Genomic DNA, 20,564 nt, shown 5'->3' on the forward strand with positions numbered 1-20,564 from the left:
GAAGGGCATCAGTTTGGGTGTGCAGACCTTTGCTGCACAGGCGCATCAGAGCTGGGCTTTCAAATGGAGGAGTGGAGAGAGGCCGGGGGCCTGGGTGCAGTCAGGCCTTCAGGTAGAGCGGATATTCCCTGGAGATGCATGGGGGCAGGGGAGTGACCCATTGTCAACTCATCCTTGTCTAATAGGGGGTGTGTGTGCACCTGTGTTCACCTGTGCTCTTGTCTTTTCACCCTGAGCATGTGTCACTGGTTGCTTGTCTCCTGGCTTCGCATGCTGGCAGCAAAAGCAGTCCTAGGTGGCAGCAGTCAATTCTTCGTGTTGTTGCCTCTGAGCCTTTGGGCAAGGCTCCTCACTTCCCAGCTGGGCTGGGAGTTTCTCTCATCTGATTAGCTCAGAGGCAGTTCCATTGGACTCCGGCCTCTCTATGATCATAAGCTACAGAGAGGCCATTGCCCAGGTGGGTGTGGCCACGGAGTTTTCCTGGGCCAAGACTTGGCTGCTAGCTCAGTGGCCTTCTGCCCTGGGCTCATTTGTTTTGGATCTCTCTTGAGCAGCATCTGCCTGACACCTTGTAACCTTGAGCCATAGTGGTGAGGCAGCCAGGTGTCCTTGGCCCTAAAGTGAAAGTGGTGTGCAATTGTGCTAGGGAGCGGTCCCCTCCCTTCCTGGCTTCTTCCTGGGTTTAGACAAATGAGAGTGTTTGATATTAGAGGAGTCTCCAGCACATCTGAATTGTGTACAGAGAAGCGCTGTCTTCTGAAGTTGGTTTCTCCACCCCGTGTCTGCTGACACTAATGCTGTTTTTGTTTCTGCTCATCTCAAGGAATTGTGGGAACGTATTCTGCTCCAGTTGTTGTAACCAGAAGGTTCCAGTTCCCAGCCAACAGCTCTTTGAACCTAGTCGAGTGTGCAAGTCTTGCTATAGCAGCCTGCATCCCACAAGCTCCAGCATTGACCTTGAACTGGATAAGCCCATTGCTGCCACTTCAAACTGAAGCTCAGTGACCTGGGGCGGGCAGAGGCCAAGCTGCTGTTCCTCTGACAGGCCCACAACAGCCTGGGCAGACTGAGAGGCCCATGCACTTTGGAATGGGGACATGGAACCAACTGTGCAGAGTGATGGAAATTTGGGATGTACCACTGGATTGTAGATTGATCTCTCCCTCCCCAACCCACCCTTTTTTTTCCTCTCCATTTTCTATCCTCCCTCTGCCTCCAAAAATGAGACAAGTACCCTGTTTGTCTTTTTTTTTTTTGGATGGAAGACCAGAGGTTGCCAGGCCCCCTGTAACTGTTGAGCTGCCTGCTGTCAGGCGATGCTGAGGGGTGGCTTAGTTCCTCAGGCTGGGAGGAGGCTGGTTGAGTCAGGAGTGGAGGCCTGAGATAGAGAGCAGGGAATAAAGCCAGTGCTGACGTTTGTGACCTTTCCTTGTATCACTGCCACATCAGAGCTGATTGGATTGGAAAAACCTTTGCTGCTGAGGACGCTGAAAGCATCTGCTCTAAGAGCAGTGCCCCAGGTGCCCTCTCCCTTCCGAGAGGGACTGGGCTAGTCCCACCCCACAGGCAGATAAACGGGATTGGGGTTTGGAGGGAGGGGCACAGGCACATAGTAAGTGGGGCCCCTTAGGTGCCCCCACCCCTTTTGGGGAAAGAAGGGGTACACTCGTGAGGCAGGGAGAGGGCTGGGAATGGGTGGCTGGCATATTCTCCCCCATGGGATTCTCTTTTTAACTTGACCCAGATTGTCTAGGGCTCCCCTCACTGTCAACGGTCTGCCCCCCTCAGCCAGGCTGTGTGGCGCTTCCCACTCTCAGGCATAGGGTGCAGACTGGCCAGAGTGCAGTATCCTGCTGCCGTGGTCAAGGCCAAAGTATGCCCTGAGCCTGGAAGCCCCTTCCGGGGCCTGGTCCCCCGAACAATCTCTCTTCCTCGGCTAGCACAGGGAAATCCAGACTCAGGGTTCCAAAAATTCCCCACTCCCAAACCAATCATGGATCTCCCCCTTTAGGGGTAGAATCAGCCTTTCAGAGTGCAGTGTCTGGAGAAGGGAGCATGTCCCATAGACTCAGCCTTCCTCCGCCTCCCCTTCTTGGAGCAGTGGGAAGGGCCCAGCGGTCCCACTGCCCTGCTCCTGTGCTGCCGGTCAGCAGTGAGGGGCCACTTGGTGACTCTGCAGGGCTCCTTAGAGAAGTGACAAAGCCCGTAGGAGATGCAAGGCACCTTTCCTTAGTAAGCTTTGATGGGGTCCAAAAAGAGCCTTATTTAAATCAAGACTATTTGTGGTGGAGGTGGGTATGGAGAAGATTGGAGAGGAGTTTAGGTTTGTGCTTTGTGATCTTGGCATCCATGTTTTGTGCCTGCCCTCCCTCTCGGGGGAAGGGCCATGCTTGGCTCTGCTAAAAGCTGCTAACTGGTAACAGGGCGGATTGTGGTGGGCAGTGGGGGTGAGGCCTGAGAACTCTCCTGACCCTTTGGAAGCAATTCCCTAGCTAAGGGCAAGTTGTCTCTCAGGAAGGTGGCTCCTGTGTGTGCCTGGGTGTAGATAAGACGTGGCCCAGAAGCCTTCCCTGGAGCTGTCAGTCCAGGCAAAGCCAAGAGCATCTGAGTGCGTCTCTGACTTCCCAGTGGCAGGAGGTTGCTCAGAATCTGAATTTAGTGAAACAGGGTGTAAGTTCTTCGCACTCTGTGTGGTCTGGCCTTGCAGGTAGGGAGAAGTCAGTCTAACTGAAGATTGTGCAGGTCCTAGTGACGGGTGCCAAGAGGTTACGATACGGGTTTCTTGGGTCTGATGTACAGTGTGAATAAATGCTTGCAGCTCTTAGCCCTTTTTTGATCAATGAAGCACTTTTTTATTAATATTTTTCTTTGTATGTAAAGGAGGAACCGTAACTCTCCGTAGCTGTATATATAACCCTTTTCTCCTAAAGAGGAGTTGGTCAGTGCTCCTATATTTTTCATTTTTTGTCAAAGCAAGAAGTAAATACTTTAGAACTGTTAAATATATAAATAAAGTGAATAAAGTTTAGTGTTCCGCATGGTAGCATTTGCTAACACGTTCTAATTCTTTTCCCTGTGGTTTATTCCCCTTCACCCCATTTCCCTCTTACACAGAAGCAATTTGAGGTGCTGCTGAGAAAGTTAACTTTGGCAAAGGAAAACTGATTTCTTTTCAACTCTGGACCTTGGCAAGGAGCCGCACCACAATACCCACACACTGCAACACATTTCCTCGATGGTTTTTGCTACTAACATCTCCAAAGCTAAAAAGGCAAAGCAGTCTGACATCTTAACAATCAGCCGTTCTTCCTTATCTGAAGAACTGAGCGTCAACAGTAATTAAAACTACCTCTGTCCTCCAGGCTCGCTTTTTTTTTTTTTTTTTTTTTTTGCTGTTGCTTTGATTTTAGCCAGTGCTCTGGCCCCTTAACCCCACGCAGGGAGCAACAGCTGCACCTGTAGCAGCAGGTAAGCACTGAGGCATGCGTGCAGTGGAGACTGAAAGGAGGTTTTGCGGGGAGGGTGGCTAGAAAGTGCCTCTGTTCTGCCTGTCTTGGATGAGAGAATTACAGGTGGGCAAAGAGACCTTGGGGCAGAAACTGAATTGGATGTGAGTGGATTGTGTGCCTAACTAGAGGTCTCCTTCCTCCTCCCACACAGAGGGAGGAACCTCTGCTCCTTAGATCTGCAACCAGCCGAGGAGGCCGTAGTTTCTAGTCACTTCCGGACTAGTTCTTGTTCTTCGTGGAGGTGGATTTTCTTTCCCGTGTCACTCTTGGGCACCCTTCCCATCCCATGGGCCTGTGGGGGACGTAACGTTATGCAGTTCTTCCTGAGGGAAGGTAGGTACTGAGTAACGCCCAGCTCGGGGGTTGCCAGCCTCACATCTGTGGTGAGTTGGGGGCTCTGGTGAGTGACCTGCTCTGAGCTACCGGAGAGCCTTCCAAGGTCACTTTCTGGATGTACTCACTTCCTAAAGTACAAACGCACTTAAAAACAGCTCAGCTGGTTCCAGTCTGAGAGCTGTGTGTGCCATCTGGCAGGTGTTTGAGAACTAACTTGTCCTCTGGGAGGAGAAGGTGCCACTTCAGCTGCCTTCAGTCCATCTGGGAGCCAAGTCTGTGCTCAGACCAATTTGTAAAAACCTGAGTTGTGTCACAGCCAATGTGTGTCTACACAGAGCTCCTGTTGTGCCTGGGGGCTAATGCTTAGCCCTTGGCAAGTTAAAAACACTTGTAGAATCTAGCAAGGCTGTTGGGTCCATAGAGGGGGAGTTACTGGCGTTAGGGAAGATGAAGAGCCAGGTGCTGGTGAGACCTGCACAGTGCGAGTCAAGGCAAGGAACTGCCCTGTGGAAGAGGGCGGTATGTGAAGAAAAGCTGTTATCCGAGGACACAGCCAGATTTCTTCAGGCTGTCACATGGAGATATTTGGTCTAAGCAGTGGAGTACTAATGGTGACCTTGAGATGCCAGGATGTCCTCTTCATCTCTGAATTCTTCCCTTTTTTCTATACTTTGGTGTCCTTAATGCCAGTCCAAAAAATGATAGGACTGCCTTAATCCACTGAGACTTTCTAGTAAAGGTGTACAGAAAATTTTTTCTTTATTTTGCTAATATGCTCATTGTTCATTTCTATGTTAGAGAATAATATTCTAAGAATTAAAAAGGTACTGTGGCAGATTTAAAGGGGAATGAACAAAATGCTGCCCCAGAGCATTTGTTAATTTCCAGCTATTAAAAAATATCAAAATGGGAATTGAGGATAAACCCTAGAATATGGTTTCAGGCCACTGTCCTTGAGACACCTGATATACTTGGCCGCTGCACATGAGGCTGGGAGATCGTTAACTGTAGCCATGACCTCTACTGATGTCTTAAGAACAAGGGCTGCTTTGAAGGTGCTGTTGCAGGACTTTTCATTTTGCTGGTACCTGTTCAAGTGATCTGTCTCCAGGGCTGCAGCTGTACCCACCCGACTGCACTAGCTGAGGGTAGGGTTAACAGTGAGTGAAAATGGGCCTGGACTGTGGAGCAAAATGACTTGACTCTCCATTTGGAGTTTGGAAAATATGGCAGGAGTCCCAGCTGTTTAATTTCTAGTCACATTTTCTAAGAACATTTGTTCGAAGTCGAGGTTACTGATGAGATGTCTGGAGGGCAGGACCAGAATGTGTGAGAGACATCTAGCAGGAGTAGGAGTCTCCCTGCCCCCAGTACACAACCACACTGACACTTTGGTCCTCTCCCTTGTGTGGAGTTCATCTGCTGCATATTTGTGCAGATAACCAGCTGCCTCCCTGGTTGAACAGGGCTCTTCCAGACTAGGCAGTTGTTGGAGGCATGAGGAGGAAAGGGAAGGGGTACCCTCTGAAGTAGGAATTACAAAGTTTTTTAATGCTGCTGTTGTATTTTATTTACCACTTACTGTCTTTTCTATCATATCGACGTTCTTAGCGTCTCTTATAGTGCTCATAGCAGTTGCATTTCAGTTGTATTTTCAGTGAAATTTGTTTTACATTGGCATTCAAAATTGACCTTTCACTGCTTCCTGACTGGTTTAAGATTTTTTTTTTTTAAATGCAAACTGAACCCATGAGGCTTGGATTCTGGTTAAAAACACCGTGTTGCTGCTGACAGTAGTGCCCACTATTGTAACAGCACTGATTCTGCTATAGCCTCCGTGACCATGTAAACTAAGTAAATGTCGTTTTCACCCACAAACGGTTGTTCAGCCCCTTGCCACTGTGGTTCTCTAGTCAGTCTTGTGACCAGTGTTTTAGGTGCATGGGATAAATCAGCTCCACCCCTTAGTCTGTTCAAGAGACAGGGAAGGGCCTGGCCAGGAGGGGGCAGCAGGAGTCAGCATCTGTGTTTCAGAGGCCTGGGACTTGAAATCCTGATATTAGAGGTAGGGAGGAGGGACCTTAGATAGTGTAGTTTTGTGGTTTTCATGCTGTTCTGTGGGGAGCGAGCCTTCAGTCCCATTCAGTATTAGGCTTCCAAGTAAGATGTGATTTGAAGAAAGGTTTCGATGATTAAAATGAAAGTCTGAAATCACTGATTTAATCCAACCTCCTGAGTTTTTTAAATTTAATTATTTTTTACAGTAGGTCCTTGTTGGTTATCTGTTTTAAATATAGCGGTGTGTACATTTGAATCCCAAACTCCCAATCTATCCTCCCCCCCACCCTCCCCGAAGTTCATTCTCTAAGTCTGTGAGACTGTTTGTTTTGTAAATAAGTTCATTTGTATCTTTTAGATTCCACATATATATGATATTTGTCTTTCTCTGACTTACTTCACCTAGTATGATAATCTCCAGGCCCATCTATGTTGCTGCAAATGGCATCATTTCATTCTTTTTAATTGACTAACATTCCATTGTACCACATCTTCTTTATCCACTCATCAGTTGATGGACATTCAGGTTGCTTCCATGTCTTGGCTATCGTAAACAGTGCTGCAACGAACACTGGGGTGCTTGTATCCTTTTGAACCATGTTTTTCTCTGGATATAAGCCCAGGAGTGGGATTGCTAGATCATGTGGTAGCTGTTATTAGTTTAAGGAACCTCCATACTGTTCTCCATAGTGGCTGTACCAATGTATATTCCCACCAACAGTATAGGAGGGTTCCCTTTTCTCCACACCCTCTCCATCATTTATTGTTTGTAGATTTTTTGATGATGGCCATTCTGTCCAGTGTGAGGTGATATCTCATTGTAGTTTTGATTTGCATTTCTCTAATAATTAGCCATGTTGAGCATCCTTCCATATGCCTTTTGGCCATCTGTATGTCTTCTTTGGAGAAATGTCTATTTAGGTCTTCTGCCTATTTTTTGATTGGGTTGTTTGCTTTTTTTTTGACATTGAGCTGCATGAGCTGTTTGTATATTTTGGAGACTAATCCCTTGTCAGTCGCACTGTTTGCGACTATTTTCTCCCATTCTTTGGGTTGTCTTTTTGTTTTCTTTGTGGTTTCCTTTGTTGTGTAAAAGCTTTTGAGTTTAATTAGGTCCTGTTTGTTTATTTTTGTTTTTATTTCCATTACTCTGGGAGACAGACTGAAAAAGATATTGATGCAATTTATGTCAGTGTATTCTACTTATGTTTTCCTCTAAGAGTTTTATAGTATCCGGTCGTACATGTAGGTCTTTAATCCATTTTGAGTTTGTGATATTTTGTTGAGAAAACCAAGTTTCAGGGAGCAGCAAAGATTCATCCACAGTTACCAGTGAATAAACGGAAGAATTTGAATAAGAAACAGTCTCTCCTGCCCCCTTCCCCTCAGTGCTCTTGGGTTTCCAGAAAGCAGCCTTAGATAAATAGTTACTCTAACCTGGTTCTCTTTGAGTTAGCCAAACCAGAAATCTTGGAGAAGAGCTTAGTAGTCACTACCAGAAGGCTTAAACTGTGAGCCCTCCTCTCCCTGGTAACCAAAATCAAAAGGCTTTGATATTGTAATGCAGTATTTTTGTTTTTCTTTTAAACCTTTCATGTACATAAAAAGTGTTAATAGCATGAACTAAGTTCAAGTCATGTCTTAAAACTAGTGGGGTGGCAAGGGTGGGGGGGGGAGCATTTTTGACTAGTGCAAATGGGTTAGTTGTGAGCTATCTCAGTGTCCAATTTATATCCGATTTTGTTTGGTATGGTATGGAGGAAAAAAAATCCTGATTTTTATCTGTATAAGTGGAAATAGTCATAGGTTGTCTGCAATCTCTAGTTATGGACAAAACTAGATACTTGAAAAAAGATCAAAAGAGGAATATCCAATACCTGCTTTCAGCCCTTATCCTCCATATATCAGGTAAGAAACACACAAAGGTTATAATCACTAAAATTGTACTATGGTGAGAGCCATAGCACTGAGTTGCAGCTGGGTGTGGCAATCCCAGCACCAGGCTTGCACCTTCTGCATCAGTGACCCCTGAGAAGCCCACACAAGCACAATAATGGAGGCCTTACCTGAGGTCTCAGGCAGCCTAAGCAACGCATGTTTTACATCTGAGTGTACGTGTTACGGACGACTTCTTTTAATATTTAAGATGACACTTGAAGCGAATGTTTGCAGGGAACCTCTGAAGCACTGCCACAAGAGCCAGTTTCAAAACCACTCGTTTGGTGGAAAGAACCTGGGGTTTCTGAGCCCACAAACTTGGGCTGGAATCCAGCCCCGCAGCGCCAGCTGTGTTGCCCGTGGGTGGTGAGGAACTGAGCATTTCCTTATCTAGAGCAGAGCACTGGCCACAAAGAGGGGGTTGACGGTGAGTGCCTAGAAAGTGCTCCCCTTTCCACCGTCCATAAAATGAGGTGACATTTCTGTCTGGCTGCTGGTGGACGTTCTGAATGGTCAGAGCCAGACAGGGCTTTTGTCCCACCATGTATTAAAACTAGAAGACGACTGGCCCTGCCCTGGGTCTTCCACCTTACAGAGGTAACATTCTGATCTGAGTTAAAATAAATTGCAAGTTTATCACTACTCAAAGACTTTAAAGTTCATATATGAACTTAAAATATATTTTTTTAATGGATGCAAGTCTGCAGGTGCACTGCTGCTTTAAAATCCTACAAAAGCAATGGGAAAGGGGGCCAAGAGAAAGAAATTGCTTGTTGGGGTTGGGGTGGCATCTAAGAACTCTGAGTCCTGTGGAGACTGATGTGGCCTCACTTTGCTGAACAGGTGATGAGTTTTAGGTTCCTGACTGAAGACTGACCAAGCCATAAGATATGCAGACCAGCCAGCTCTCCAGGCTGAGGAGCAGGGGAGGTAGAGCGAGGTGGGCCTTACCTCTGCACAGCATGGATGTCTAAGGCACGGGCCTGGGCCAGGTTGTGTTCACTACCTGGCAGGCGAGCCCAAGGCTGGAAAAGGAGTGAAGACCTTGCCTTCAGCTCGTCCTCCTTTCATCTCCAATGCCAAAGGAGCCCACGGTGGCTGAACATATTTAAGGCTTCGTCATCCAAATTAAAACAGATGTGAGTTAATTATAAATGGTTCCCCTACTGTATTTTGCCCATTGGAAAATCAGTCCCTAGAACTAGAGGTTCTTTCAAGTCACCCAGAAGATGCTGGTACTTGCTGGCACATACTCTACTGGGGTGGCTCCCAATTTTGAAGTCCCTGTCGGCCCTTGGGACCTGACCTGGGTAGCATAACTCTTTCTATTCTTTCATTTGAGTTGATAAACCAGCCAACTGCTGCCCCCCAACACGTTCTTGGGTGTCTCCAAGGACTATCCACACCTGCTGGCTCTTCTGCCTCTGCAGTTGGCCTTCGAGGCTGCGCCAGACCATCCTTTCCCTGAGCCTATGTTGGCATTGGTGTTCCTGAGGTTCAGTTCTCTGCCCTCCTTCCACACATGCTTCCCTGGAAATTTATACATCAGGGTACTTAAAATGGAGACACTTTATTAACAACAGTTCCATATGAGTCTCTGCCAGAAATGCAGCGAAGTCATCCTTCCCCAGGGGCTTGGAGAAACTGCTAAGGCATCAGGTGTGCCCACCTGAGCCAGTGTGCAAGGCCACCTCACATGAACACCCTTCCACCCGCCCTGTGCAGCTCTGAGGCATTAACTTGGGGACTGGTTCTCATGGGCCTGAGGACTGCTTGCCCAGTCTTGTCAGTCGAAAGGAGGGCTGAACCAAAAGGCCTGCAGCATGGGCTTTGCCTTTTGTCCTCTGTGTGCAGGATCTAAAGTGCTAGGATGTCAGCATTTCCTTCCCAGTCAGCCTGGAGCAGGTGTGAACACTGATGTCACTTTGCCATCCTCTCCCCCAAGCCCAGCTAGGAAGTTAACCTCCTCTTTCCAGACTGTAGTTGAATTCCTCGCCCAAACCCCCACCCGCCTTCCCTGGAACTGTCTGTTTAGGAAGCTCAGTCATAGGAAGTTCTGAGCCACACCAGGCAGGAATGAACCCCGGCAGCTAAAGCCGCTGCACAGGGCTCCTGTGTGCTGTTAGATGGGAGTAGGAAGGGGATAGCGGGGAGGGAGAGGGACAGCGGCAGAGGCCCTTGCCTCTCCTTACCCGGACGCCCCGTATCACCCTTGCCCCTCATGTCCTCCACGTAGCCCTGCCCTCCAAAGCCCTCCGGACTTTTGGAGATCACTAACAATGCCTGAAAAGCTGAGGACAACGGCCTGGGTGTCTGAAGTCACCTGGTTACCCCTCATTTCTGGGGACCCTAACTGAGGCCTCAGCCATAGAGTCTTTGCTTCTAACAGCTCTAGATATACCAGGTGACACAGTCATTTAACAACTAATGAGACCCATGGTTCTGCACAGGCTTCTTTGGTGACTTAGATGCATCCCTACCCCAAGTCCCATGAGAAGACATGGCATTTCTGTCTCTAGCACTGTTTGCCCTCAAGAATGTGTTGTCTGTTAGGGAAGATTGGGCAGATAAATAAAGGACTCTCATTATCCAGAAATAATTGAGACCTGAAAAGCCCTTTTACAGTTAACCCACTGTAAACGGAGTCCAGAGTTTCACACAGTGAATAGTGAAAATGGCTTGATTGGAACAAGTATTTGTTAGCAAAACGTAGTTGCAACTATGGGCTAATTCTTAGAAAAAGAATATTTTACATATATTTCCCTCCTAAAGTTACCCGATTGTACAACAGGACATCATTTCATGTTTGATTTCCATAGTGCAATCGACAGGGTTGTTTTTGCAAAAGTTAGTCAAGGGCCTTCACCAGTTTTCCAGAGGGCTTCTCTTAACCCCTTAGCCTTCTGATAGTTAAACTCCCCCCTGTGCAGCTCTTCTCCTCACTTGTTAGTGGACCTCATTCTCAGTCCTCATTTGCCAGGGACTATATTCATTTGATAAGTGGCAGCAGACACTCCATCAGGTGGCAAGGCAACTCTTAGCCCAAGAAGCCAGAGCTGGGTGTCTGCCTAGGCACATGCCTGTGTGTGCGTAGCTCTGTGCTGCCCTGACCCGGAGACTGTGGGACCTGTGTTCTAGCCCCTTCATTGATGATTTAGGGTGTAGCCTTGACCACTCTACTCTGCTTTAATTTCTCCTCTGTGGGGAAGTTTGTCCAGTCAACCCACAAAGCTGTTGAGGATCCAATGAGGAAATAGATCATGTTTTACAAAGTCTAGTTGCCCTGCAGCGTGAGGGGTAGCACCCTGCAAAGCCCGTACTTGAACTTCTGCTCTGCCTGAGGCCCCCACCTTACCTGCTTTCACACGTCGTCCAGAGTTGGAAGCGGCAGGAGCCCTTCTTGTTTCCTAGGCAGCCGTACTGCTCCAAGGCAACAGAACTTCTCTTCTCACCTGTACCTGTACCTGCTCAGCTGGAGGGAGGAGGGAAACATGTCAGGTCTTCCAGGGGTGATAGGGACTCCCGGCCATCTCCAGCCAAGATGGTCCCCAAGGTGAAATACTTAAGATCCAGCCACTTAAGTGGGTGGAGTGTTACCAGGGACAGGTTCTCTGGCTGGGGTGGGAGCTCTGCCCGGGGCTGCTGGGAGTCTCCGAGAGATGGGCTCCACGGGGTGGCCTCGCTTCCAGGGCAGATGAGGGCTGGGCAAGCAGTCAGCCGTGCTGGCCCCTTCCCTTCGGGGCTCTGCCGCCTTACCTCCATTCTGGTCAGTGTCTGGATGGGCAGTGGTGATCCCTGAACTTCCCAAACACAAATCTCTTGATGTCTGCCCATCCTGAGAAAGGAGAGGCACCAGAGGTGACTCCCTGGCCAGTCTGTGGTGTTGCCTCTGTCCCCCTAGGGCAATATTTTGCTATCAGCTTCCCTGCCTGGCTTTCTCTCTAGGCATGCAGAGCCGGCCCTGCACCCCATGGGGAGCAGAGAAGTGGGCTCAGGCAGCAGGTCCAGAAGGTGGAGGAGTTGAACTCCTGCCTGCTAAACCACATGACCATGGCCTTCAGCAGGCAGAACACTTGCCCTCAGAGGGGAATTGCACTCCTCTAGTCTCTGAGTAGGAGCAAACTTTCAAAGGAGCCCTCTGGCACCCTTTCCTCCATGGTGCCGTCAGCCCCACTCTGTACTTCCACAGCCCTATCTGACCTGAGAGTCCCTCCTACTTGCCCTGCCCCCATGCCCAGAGCTCCTCCTGCCTCTCCCCCTCCTTTCCCTTCTGCTCCAAACTCCCCTTGCCTCTGCAAGTCATCCAGGACAGCCTCACACTAAGGCAATGAAAATACACAAGCCAGAAACAGCACAAATGTCCATCAACAGGGCAAGGGATAAACAGTTTGTGAAACATTCATCTACAAGATCTAACACAGCAATGAATGAATAAACTAGTTACACATACAAACACAGATGAATCTCACATAATACTGAATAGAAAAAAGAACAAAATTATGTGCTGTATGATTCCATTCTTTAAAAGTTCAAAACCAGGCAGAAGTATTATTTCAGGTGCCAAGGTATGGTAACTATGAAAGCCAGGGCCCTGGTCATCTCTAGGGGTTGGAGCGAGCAGGTTGGGGAGGGTAAGTGGGCTTCCAGAGTGCTGGAGATGCTTTAGGTACTGATCAGAGTGGTGGGTTTCATGAATGCTCATCTGATAACTCATCAGTCTCTACAGATTTTTTTTTAATTTTTTTTTTAACATCTTTATTGGAGTATAAACTACAGATTTTTAATGTACTTTTCTATGTATATGTTATTTCACAAAGTTCAAAAAACAAAAAACCCAGCCCCTCCACCTTGGGCTTCTCAGGGCATCAGCCCCTTGGTGTGCATACCTCACATGCAATTGATTGGCCTCAGTGGGGAATATCTAGTGGGGAGCTGTCACGGCCTGAGGAGAAAGGGGTTGGCCCAACTACTCAGGTGGCCCTGGGTCAGTGAATGGGGGCCACCTTCATTCCTTCTCCAGGGGGGTGGTCCTGCCTGTAGTGCTGTCCCTTCCTTGCCCCAGCCTCACTGCATTCCCAGGGAAGTTTGTGTTGATCTGGAGCACTGGCTTCCTGGCTTGGTCAGGCTGGCCTTGAATGGGCCTTAACTGACCTAGGTCTGCGTCTCATGAACGGGATCTGCTATGATGAGTTGCCCCAGCGCCCTAGGTTTAACTTATATTGGGTAGGATGCTCTTGGTTTCCACTGTTTGTTTATATAATGTGGTCATCTGCCCACTTACCTAGAGTTGGTGGTGGGACATTACAGAGACCCCATGGCTGGGAACCTTTGATTATATACAGGGATACCAGTCAAATAACAAAATATGAATTCCTACTTCATGTCAGGCACCTCAGTAGGCAGAGAAAGCCAGAATCCTGTGCTCATGGAGAAGACTGTCGACAAAAGACAGGTAAGTGTGATGAATGCTGCAGAGCAGTCTGGGGATCTGTGGGAACTTGCAGCAAGTCAGCAGAGGGGTTCCTAGGGAAGTAATGTATAAACTAAGGCCTGAGGAATGAAGAGGGAAAGAGACAAGAAGCTAATTCATTGAGCATGTACTGTGTGCTAAGCCACTTTCGTCATTTCATTTAGTCTGGACAACAACCCTTTGTATTATTATTCCCGTTTTACAAATGAAGAAACTGAGGCTCAGAAAGGTGAAGAGCCCTATCCAAGGTCACTCAGCTAACATGTGGCAGAATGAGGACTTGAACTCTAGTCTGCATGATTCAAAAGCCAGGCAGTGAGAAGGCTGCTGTCAGTCATGGCAAGAAGTGGTGGTGGCATCATTGGATACAGAGGTAGATGTGCAGGCCCAAGAGGGACCCTGAAGAGAGAACTAACAGGACTCAGTGAGCACTGTTGAGGCAAAGGAGGAGGAGGAACCAGACTCCAGGTTTCTGCCTGGATCAACTGGATGGACAGTGATCCATCCAGTTGGATCATTTACTAAGATGGAGAATGGGGAGGAGTAGGTTTAGGGGGAAAAATCATTAAATTTGATATTCTACTTCAGTTAAAAAAAAAAAAAAAAGATTGATTAAATGAAAATAAAACAGGGATAATTCCATTCTAGACACTCCCTCTCTTCATGCCTCCTCAATCCCAGTGTTTTCTACACTCATTTGTTGCCCCTTCCTTCTAGTTTTCTAAAGCACCCCAATTCTTTTCTGATCCGTGGGCCCTGTAATAACCAAACCCCAAGCAGATCAGAACTGGGAGGACCACCAAGAGAACGCTGTCCTTGGCCACACCATCTGCTCCCTCAGCAGTGGCCCTCTGGCCACCCCATGCTTTGTCCAGGTCTCCTGACGCTCCCTCCTCTGCAGAGGCTCTCTGCCAGGGGAGGAGCTGTTCCTATGCCTGAGCTCCTCGGGGTGGAGTTCCCCCCCACCCCCGCATCCTCCTAGTACCTAGAACATCTGGTGTGTGCACAGCCTCTGCAGTCACACGGGGCCCCACACTCAGAAGGACCTTGCCCTCGGTTTAATGCACTTCTGTTGCAGTTTTGAAATTCCTACTATATTTAACAAGAGGCCCCATATTTTCATTTTGGACTGGGCCCTGCAAATTCTGTAGCTGGTCCTGTCCATGTGTCTGCATTGTAGTGATGCAAGACACTGAGTGGTAGCCTTTCCCATCTGTGGGGATGATCTTCTTTTCCAGCTAGGAAGACCCACTGTTTTAAATCAGAGGGAAATAAAGCAAAAAAGAGCTCACTTCCTTTGTTTCTATGAAATACAGTTTTATGTGCAGCTTTATGTTTCTTCATGGGTAATAACTTAGGAGGGAACCTTGGGAATAGAATACAAAAGTAACAAATTATGGGCCATTAACCGTGTGTGTGGTTAATTGTTTCTTTATAGCTTAGAGTGGAGGCACATTTGGGTTGCTTTGGCACTCACAGTTACAGGTAGGGAAGGCGGTCTACTTAAATATAACCTAGGGGGACTTCCCTGGTGGTCCAGTGGTTAAGAATCTGCCTTCCAATGCAGGGGACATAGGTTCGATCCCTGGTCGGGGAACTAATATCCCACATGCTGCGGGGCAACTAAGCCCGTGTGCCGCAACTACTGAGCACGTGAGCCACAACTAGAGAGGCCCATGAGCCACAACTATAGAGCCTGTGTGCCACAACTAGAGAAAAGCCTGCACGCCGCAACTAAGACCCAACACAGCCAAAAATAAATAAATAAATAAATAAATAAAACCTAGGGCCCCTCAGGAGGTGGAGGGAGAGGCAGCTGAGTGATGACCCCAGCCTTGCTTCCGAAGCCAAAACTGCCATCAAGGCCTCACCTCCAGTTAAAGTATTTCTCTCACAAGCCTCATTACTGAGCAACTATGGACCCCTTACCTGAGATCCTCTCAGCTCTGCAGGTGTGGAGGTGGTCTACGTGCTGTCTGGGCATCCTGCTGCAGCAGCCTTTGGGGTGTAACTCATACTTGTCCCCAGTTAGTTGGCGTCATCTGCCACTCAGGCTCCAAACAGCTGCAGAAGATCCTTGCTCACTTTAGTAAACACCTGTTTTAAAAAAAAAATTGAACTCAAAAAATGTTTGGACTCCTTGCTAAAGAAAGGTGCAGAAATGCTCCGCCAGCTATCGTCATAGGCTTTCCCGTCCTAACGAGCTAATGGATGAAGCACTCAGACCACTGAGTGAGAAGTCCTCCAGTGTCGTTCACCTACAGTAGTACCACCAAAGACTGGACAAGCACAGCACACAGAAAATAAAATCCACCCCCAATTCCTTTTCTCAGAGACATAGCCAATATCAATCCAAACTGACTGTTGAAGGCTTTTTGGAATGTACTAGGTCATCCCATTTACACTGTTGAGCTGATCATATAATTCAGCTGTCCTGCCCTGGAAGCTTGGCTGACCTCCTTTGATTCACAAAATACAACCCAGATTCCTTGGTCTGACTGACATCAGCTGGCCTCCCAGGTATATTCAGCTATTCTTGACCCCATGGACTTTCTCCCCTTAACTCTTCTCATCTGTTTCCTCTCCCTCAACTTTCACATTTCTATTATTGAGTGCCTGTCCTTGCTAGGTCTGGGGGACACAAAAGGAGGAAAACAGGCACAGTCCCTAGCCTGGGCTTTCAGTCTAGTGAATCCATGAATTATGCAAACCTTCATGGCAAACGGTGAGGAGGACTGTGAAGGAAAGTGGTGGGGCTCTGAGCGCCCCCATCAGGGGTTTGGTCTAGTTTGGGCATCAGGAAAGGTTTCCTTGAGCAGTGTGATTTCTGTGGAAAGAGAGAGGTGGTAACTAGGCACCAACCAGGGTGCAGGGGAGGCTGTGAGGAGGGCACACTCAAGGCCAGGTCGGCAGGGCAGTGGTCCTGGAAGCAAGGCCCTTTAGAGGGAAGCATTGAAAGGCCAGTGGGGCTGGCGTGCAGGGGGCACAGGGGGATGTGAGTTCGGGTCAGATAAGCTGAGCCTGAGGCTGAAGAGTGAGGTCTTTGTCCCCAGAGCCGCGGGAAGCCTCTGAAGGATTTTCAGTAGGGGGAACACCAGAGCTGTGTTTTTAAGAGCCTTGTGGAGGAGGTACAGGGCCATCGTGCTCCGGGTGAGAAGGGAGCAGCAGTGCAATAAAGAAAGAAAAGTGTCTGGGCTGCAGAGAGGGGAGAAGCACACAGGAAGGACAACAGTGTCACCTGCTGAGGGTGTGTGTGTCCCGGGGAAGTCGGGGGGTTAGTTCTGAAGAAGGCTCTCCAAATGTCGTGCTCAGAGGGAAGTGTGGGCTGGGGTTGGACGTGTGAGAGTCGAGGCAGAGTGATGGAACGGAAGCAGTGGATGGGAAGGAGCTCCGTCCGAGAGAGAACAGGCGGCCAAGGACTGAGCTAAAGGCCAGGGAGAAGAAATGAGCTGCCAAAGGGGGCAGGAAGGAAAAGAAAAAGGAAAACGAAGGCAATATGGTGCCAAACAATAGGGAAGAAAGTATTTCAGGAAGCACCAGCCCTGAAGGATAAATAAAAGCCAGCCCCACAGAGAGAAGGGGAAAAGAAGGGCAGAGAGAAGAAGGTCACAATCCAGAAAACAGAGCGCCCTGAGTTCTGGGAGCTGGAGCTCGGATGTAGGCGGAACTGGAAGGGGGAGAGGAGGCGTGAAGGCAGGTGGATCAAGAGGGGCCTCAGTAAGGAGTTTGGACACAATCCTGAGGGTCAGCGGAGAGTTTGGTTTTGCCTGTCTTTTTAATTAGAAACAAAATGCATGCTCCTTGTAAATAAAACAAGACGACCACCCGCCACCAAAACAAACTCTAGCAACAAAGAAATGTATATGTTAACAAGTGAAAGTTCCTCTGCCAAATCCCCCCTCCTCAGCTAGCACTTTGGTGTTATCATTCCAGACCTCTTCCTGCCACTCACAAACTTCGTTAGTTTTGTGAAAACAGGATTATGCTGCCTATAATTTCTGCAACTTCCCTTACTGAATTAGCAGTAATCTTGAGTTTCCTTCTGGGTGGTTACACGCAGATGTGCCCACCGGTTTGAATGGCTGTACAGTCCTCCACAGCCCAGATATACTTGTATCCTAGGATGCTGATTTATTTTCTTGAACCTAAAATGGCTACTGAGGTGCCTAAGGAGAGGAGTATTCCCTAGGGGCACTAAGTCCCAGTCTGGTTCTGCCATTAAGTACCTGGCTCTGGGGAGGACACGGCCCCTACTGGGCCTCAGTTTCCTCATCCACTGTGTGCCAGGCACTATTATCTCATAAAACACGAGTGTTAATATTTCTCATCGATGAAGGGCTTTAGGTAGAGGAATGTAATGATCAGATTTGTGCTTCAGAAAGATCACTCGGGCTGCAGTATGAAAAATTACTTCTCTTTCTTCTCATCCATATTTTAAAAAAAATCTTACCAATCTTTCAAGGCCTAGTTCAAATTTTCCCTCTTCCAGAAGTTCCCTCTCCATCATGCCCTACCTCTTAATTGGAATTCTCCTCTACCTGGTTCTCCCCCTAAAACATAAAACCCCTTGAAATTGAGAATCATATTTTTCATCCTCACATGCTCCACAGGAATAGGTCTATATGAGGACTTAATAAATGTTTGCAGAATTGTCCATGCACTAAAAAAATCATTTTGGTGAGACAAAAGAAGGAATAAATGAGCCACACAATACTTGTTTGGGACTCAAGCCTTCGTTTGATAAGGAGTTTATCCACAAGCCTCAAGATGTGTATGATTAAGCACTGCAGGAGGTATTTTCCTGGCTCTGAAAGGTTCTGACCTGCCCCACCTGGAGTGCTGACGTTGAATAAGACTGTCTGGGAAAGAGGCACTAAGGCCAGCCTGGTTTATTGTCACAGGGCTTTAATAATATCCTGCAACTCTGAAGCCTGAGAGCTTCCTTTTCACCTTGCACAATACATTGAGAGCTTTGCCTTCACTGGACTATTGCTATATAGGAATGAGTGACAGTGACTTGCTTTTTCTTTTCTTTTGAAAGTTTTGCCCATTAAATACATTTTTCTTAGATCCATGCAGTTTAGAATTATGGAAATAAAAAGCTTATATTGAACACCTATTCTGTGCTTGACGATCAGTTCTTCTGTTTCATAATTTAAAATAACTCAGTATAAAAACAGAAATAAACAAAAAGGACCTAATCAAACTTACAAGCTTTTGCACACCAAAGGAAACCATAAACAAAACGAAAAGACAACCCAAAGAATGGAAGAAAATATTTGCAAATGAAGCGACCAACAAGGGATTAATCTCCAAAATATACAAACAGCTCATGCAGCTCAATATCAAAAAAAACAAACCACCCAATCAAAAAATGGGCAGAAGATCTAAATAGACATTTCTCCAAAGAAGACATACAGATGGGCAAGAGGCACACGAAAAGATGCTCAACATCGCTAATTATTAGAGAAATGCAAATCAAAACTACAATGCGGTACCACCTCACACTGGTCAGAATGGCCATGATTAAAAAGTCTACAAATAAGAAATGCTGGAGAGGGTGTAGAGAAAAGGGAACTCTCTTACACTGTTGGTGGGAATGTAAACTGGTACAGCCACTCTGGAGAACAGTATGCCGGTTCCTTAAAAAATTGAAAATAGAGTTGCCGTATGATCTAGCAATCCCACTCCTGGGCATATATCTGGAGAAAAACGTAATTCGAAAAGATACATGCATCCCAATGTTCACTGCAGCACTATTTACAATAACCAATACATGGAAGCAACCTAAATGTCCATCAACAGAGGAATGGATAAAGAAGATGTACATATATACAATGTAATATTACTCAGCCATAAGAAAGAGTGAAATGCCATTTGCAGCAACATGGATGGACTTAGAGATTATCATACTAAGTGAAGTCAGACACAGAAAGACAAATATCCTATGATATCACTTATATGTGGGATCTAAAAAAATGATACAAATGAACTTATTTACAAAACAGAAACAGATTCACAGACTTCGAAAACAAACTTATGGTTACCAAAGGGGAAAGATGGGGAGAAGAATAAATTAGGAGTTTGGGATTAACATATACACACTAGTATATGTAAAATAATCAACAAGGACCTATTGTATAGCACAGGGAACTCTCCTCAATGTGTAATAACCTATATGGGAAAAGAATCTGAAAAAGAATGGATATATGCATATGCATAGCTGAATCACTTTGTACACCTGAAACTAACACAACATTGTAAATCAGCTATACTCTAATATAAAATAAAATTAAAAAAATAACATAAAGTCATTTACACAAAATATCTTATCATCTAAGGAAAGGCTGGAAATTTTCTGTGACTTCTATAGAGTCTATAACCAAGAACAGTAAGCCTAAGTAATCCAGAGACTTCTGCATTTAATTTAAAAAAGAATTTCACTGGGTATAAGTTAAAAATTATTCTGAAAACAGGTACCTGTCTCCGGGAGTGTGGTGGGGTCAGGGATTCACTGAGAAGGACCACGAGAAAAACTCTGGAGTGATAGTCATATTTTACAATTCTATATGGGATACACATGTGAACATATTTGTCAAAATTCACCAAACGGTGTACTTACAATTTGTCTACTTCACTGTACATGAATTTTTTAAATGAAAGCAGCCCTTGTCTTCTAGAGAGCTCATTCTCCTGACAGGACTTATTTTTTTTAGAGCAGTTTTTTTGTTTTTTAATTAATTAATTAATTTATTTATTTATTTTTGGCTGCATTGGGTCTTCGTTGCTGCGTGCGGGCTTTCTCTAGTTGCGGTGAGCGGGGGTGACTCTTCGTTGCAGTGCACGGGCTTCTCATTGCGGTGGCTTCTCTTGTTGTGGAGCACAGGCTCTAGGTGCGCGGGCTTCAGTAGTTGTGACGCGTTGGCTCAGTAGTTGCGGTGCGCAGGCTCCAGGGCGCACGGGCTCAGTAGTTGTGGCTCGTGGGCTCTAGAGCACAGGCTCAATAGTTGTGGCATACAGGTTTAGCTGCTCTGCAGCCTGTGGGATCTTCCTGGACCAGGGATCGAACCCACGTCCCCTGCATTGGCAGGCGGATTCTTAACCACTGCGCCACCAGGGAAGTCCCTAGAGCAGTTTTAGGTTCACAGCAAAATTGAAAAGAACTGACAGAGATTTCCCATATATTCCCTACCCCCACATATGCTCAGCCTGCCCCATTATCAACATCACTCACTAGAGTAGTACATTTGTTA

The 20,564-nt window shown here is 46.9% G+C and overlaps 1 protein-coding gene and 1 long non-coding RNA gene across 12 annotated transcripts in view; one reads left to right on the plus strand and one right to left on the minus strand.

Annotated features, from left to right (window-relative positions):
• The window catches only part of MTMR3 (myotubularin related protein 3), a 133,527-nt gene extending 130,496 nt beyond the window's left edge, over window positions 1-3,031 (plus strand). For 9 of the 11 annotated variants that reach the window (XM_061170237.1, XM_061170236.1, XM_061170240.1 and 6 more), the window contains one exon: window positions 824-3,031. In XM_061170237.1, coding sequence (XP_061026220.1) covers window positions 824-995 — 172 coding nt within the window. In that variant the 3' untranslated portion in view covers window positions 996-3,031. The remainder of the gene's footprint in view (window positions 1-823) is intronic. The other 2 variants (XM_061170245.1, XM_061170247.1) reach the window with 1 other exon arrangement.
• The window catches only part of LOC133075840 (uncharacterized), a 47,238-nt gene that overhangs the window by 780 nt on the left and 25,894 nt on the right, over window positions 1-20,564 (minus strand). The window contains exons 2-3 of the long non-coding RNA XR_009697410.1: window positions 15,241-15,408; window positions 11,197-11,313 (exon numbers count right to left, since the gene is read on the minus strand). This is a non-coding gene — a long non-coding RNA (uncharacterized LOC133075840). The remainder of the gene's footprint in view (window positions 1-11,196; window positions 11,314-15,240; window positions 15,409-20,564) is intronic.

This window comes from Eubalaena glacialis, chromosome 15 (genome assembly GCF_028564815.1).
Source record: "Eubalaena glacialis isolate mEubGla1 chromosome 15, mEubGla1.1.hap2.+ XY, whole genome shotgun sequence".
NCBI lineage: Eukaryota > Metazoa > Chordata > Mammalia > Artiodactyla > Balaenidae > Eubalaena > Eubalaena glacialis.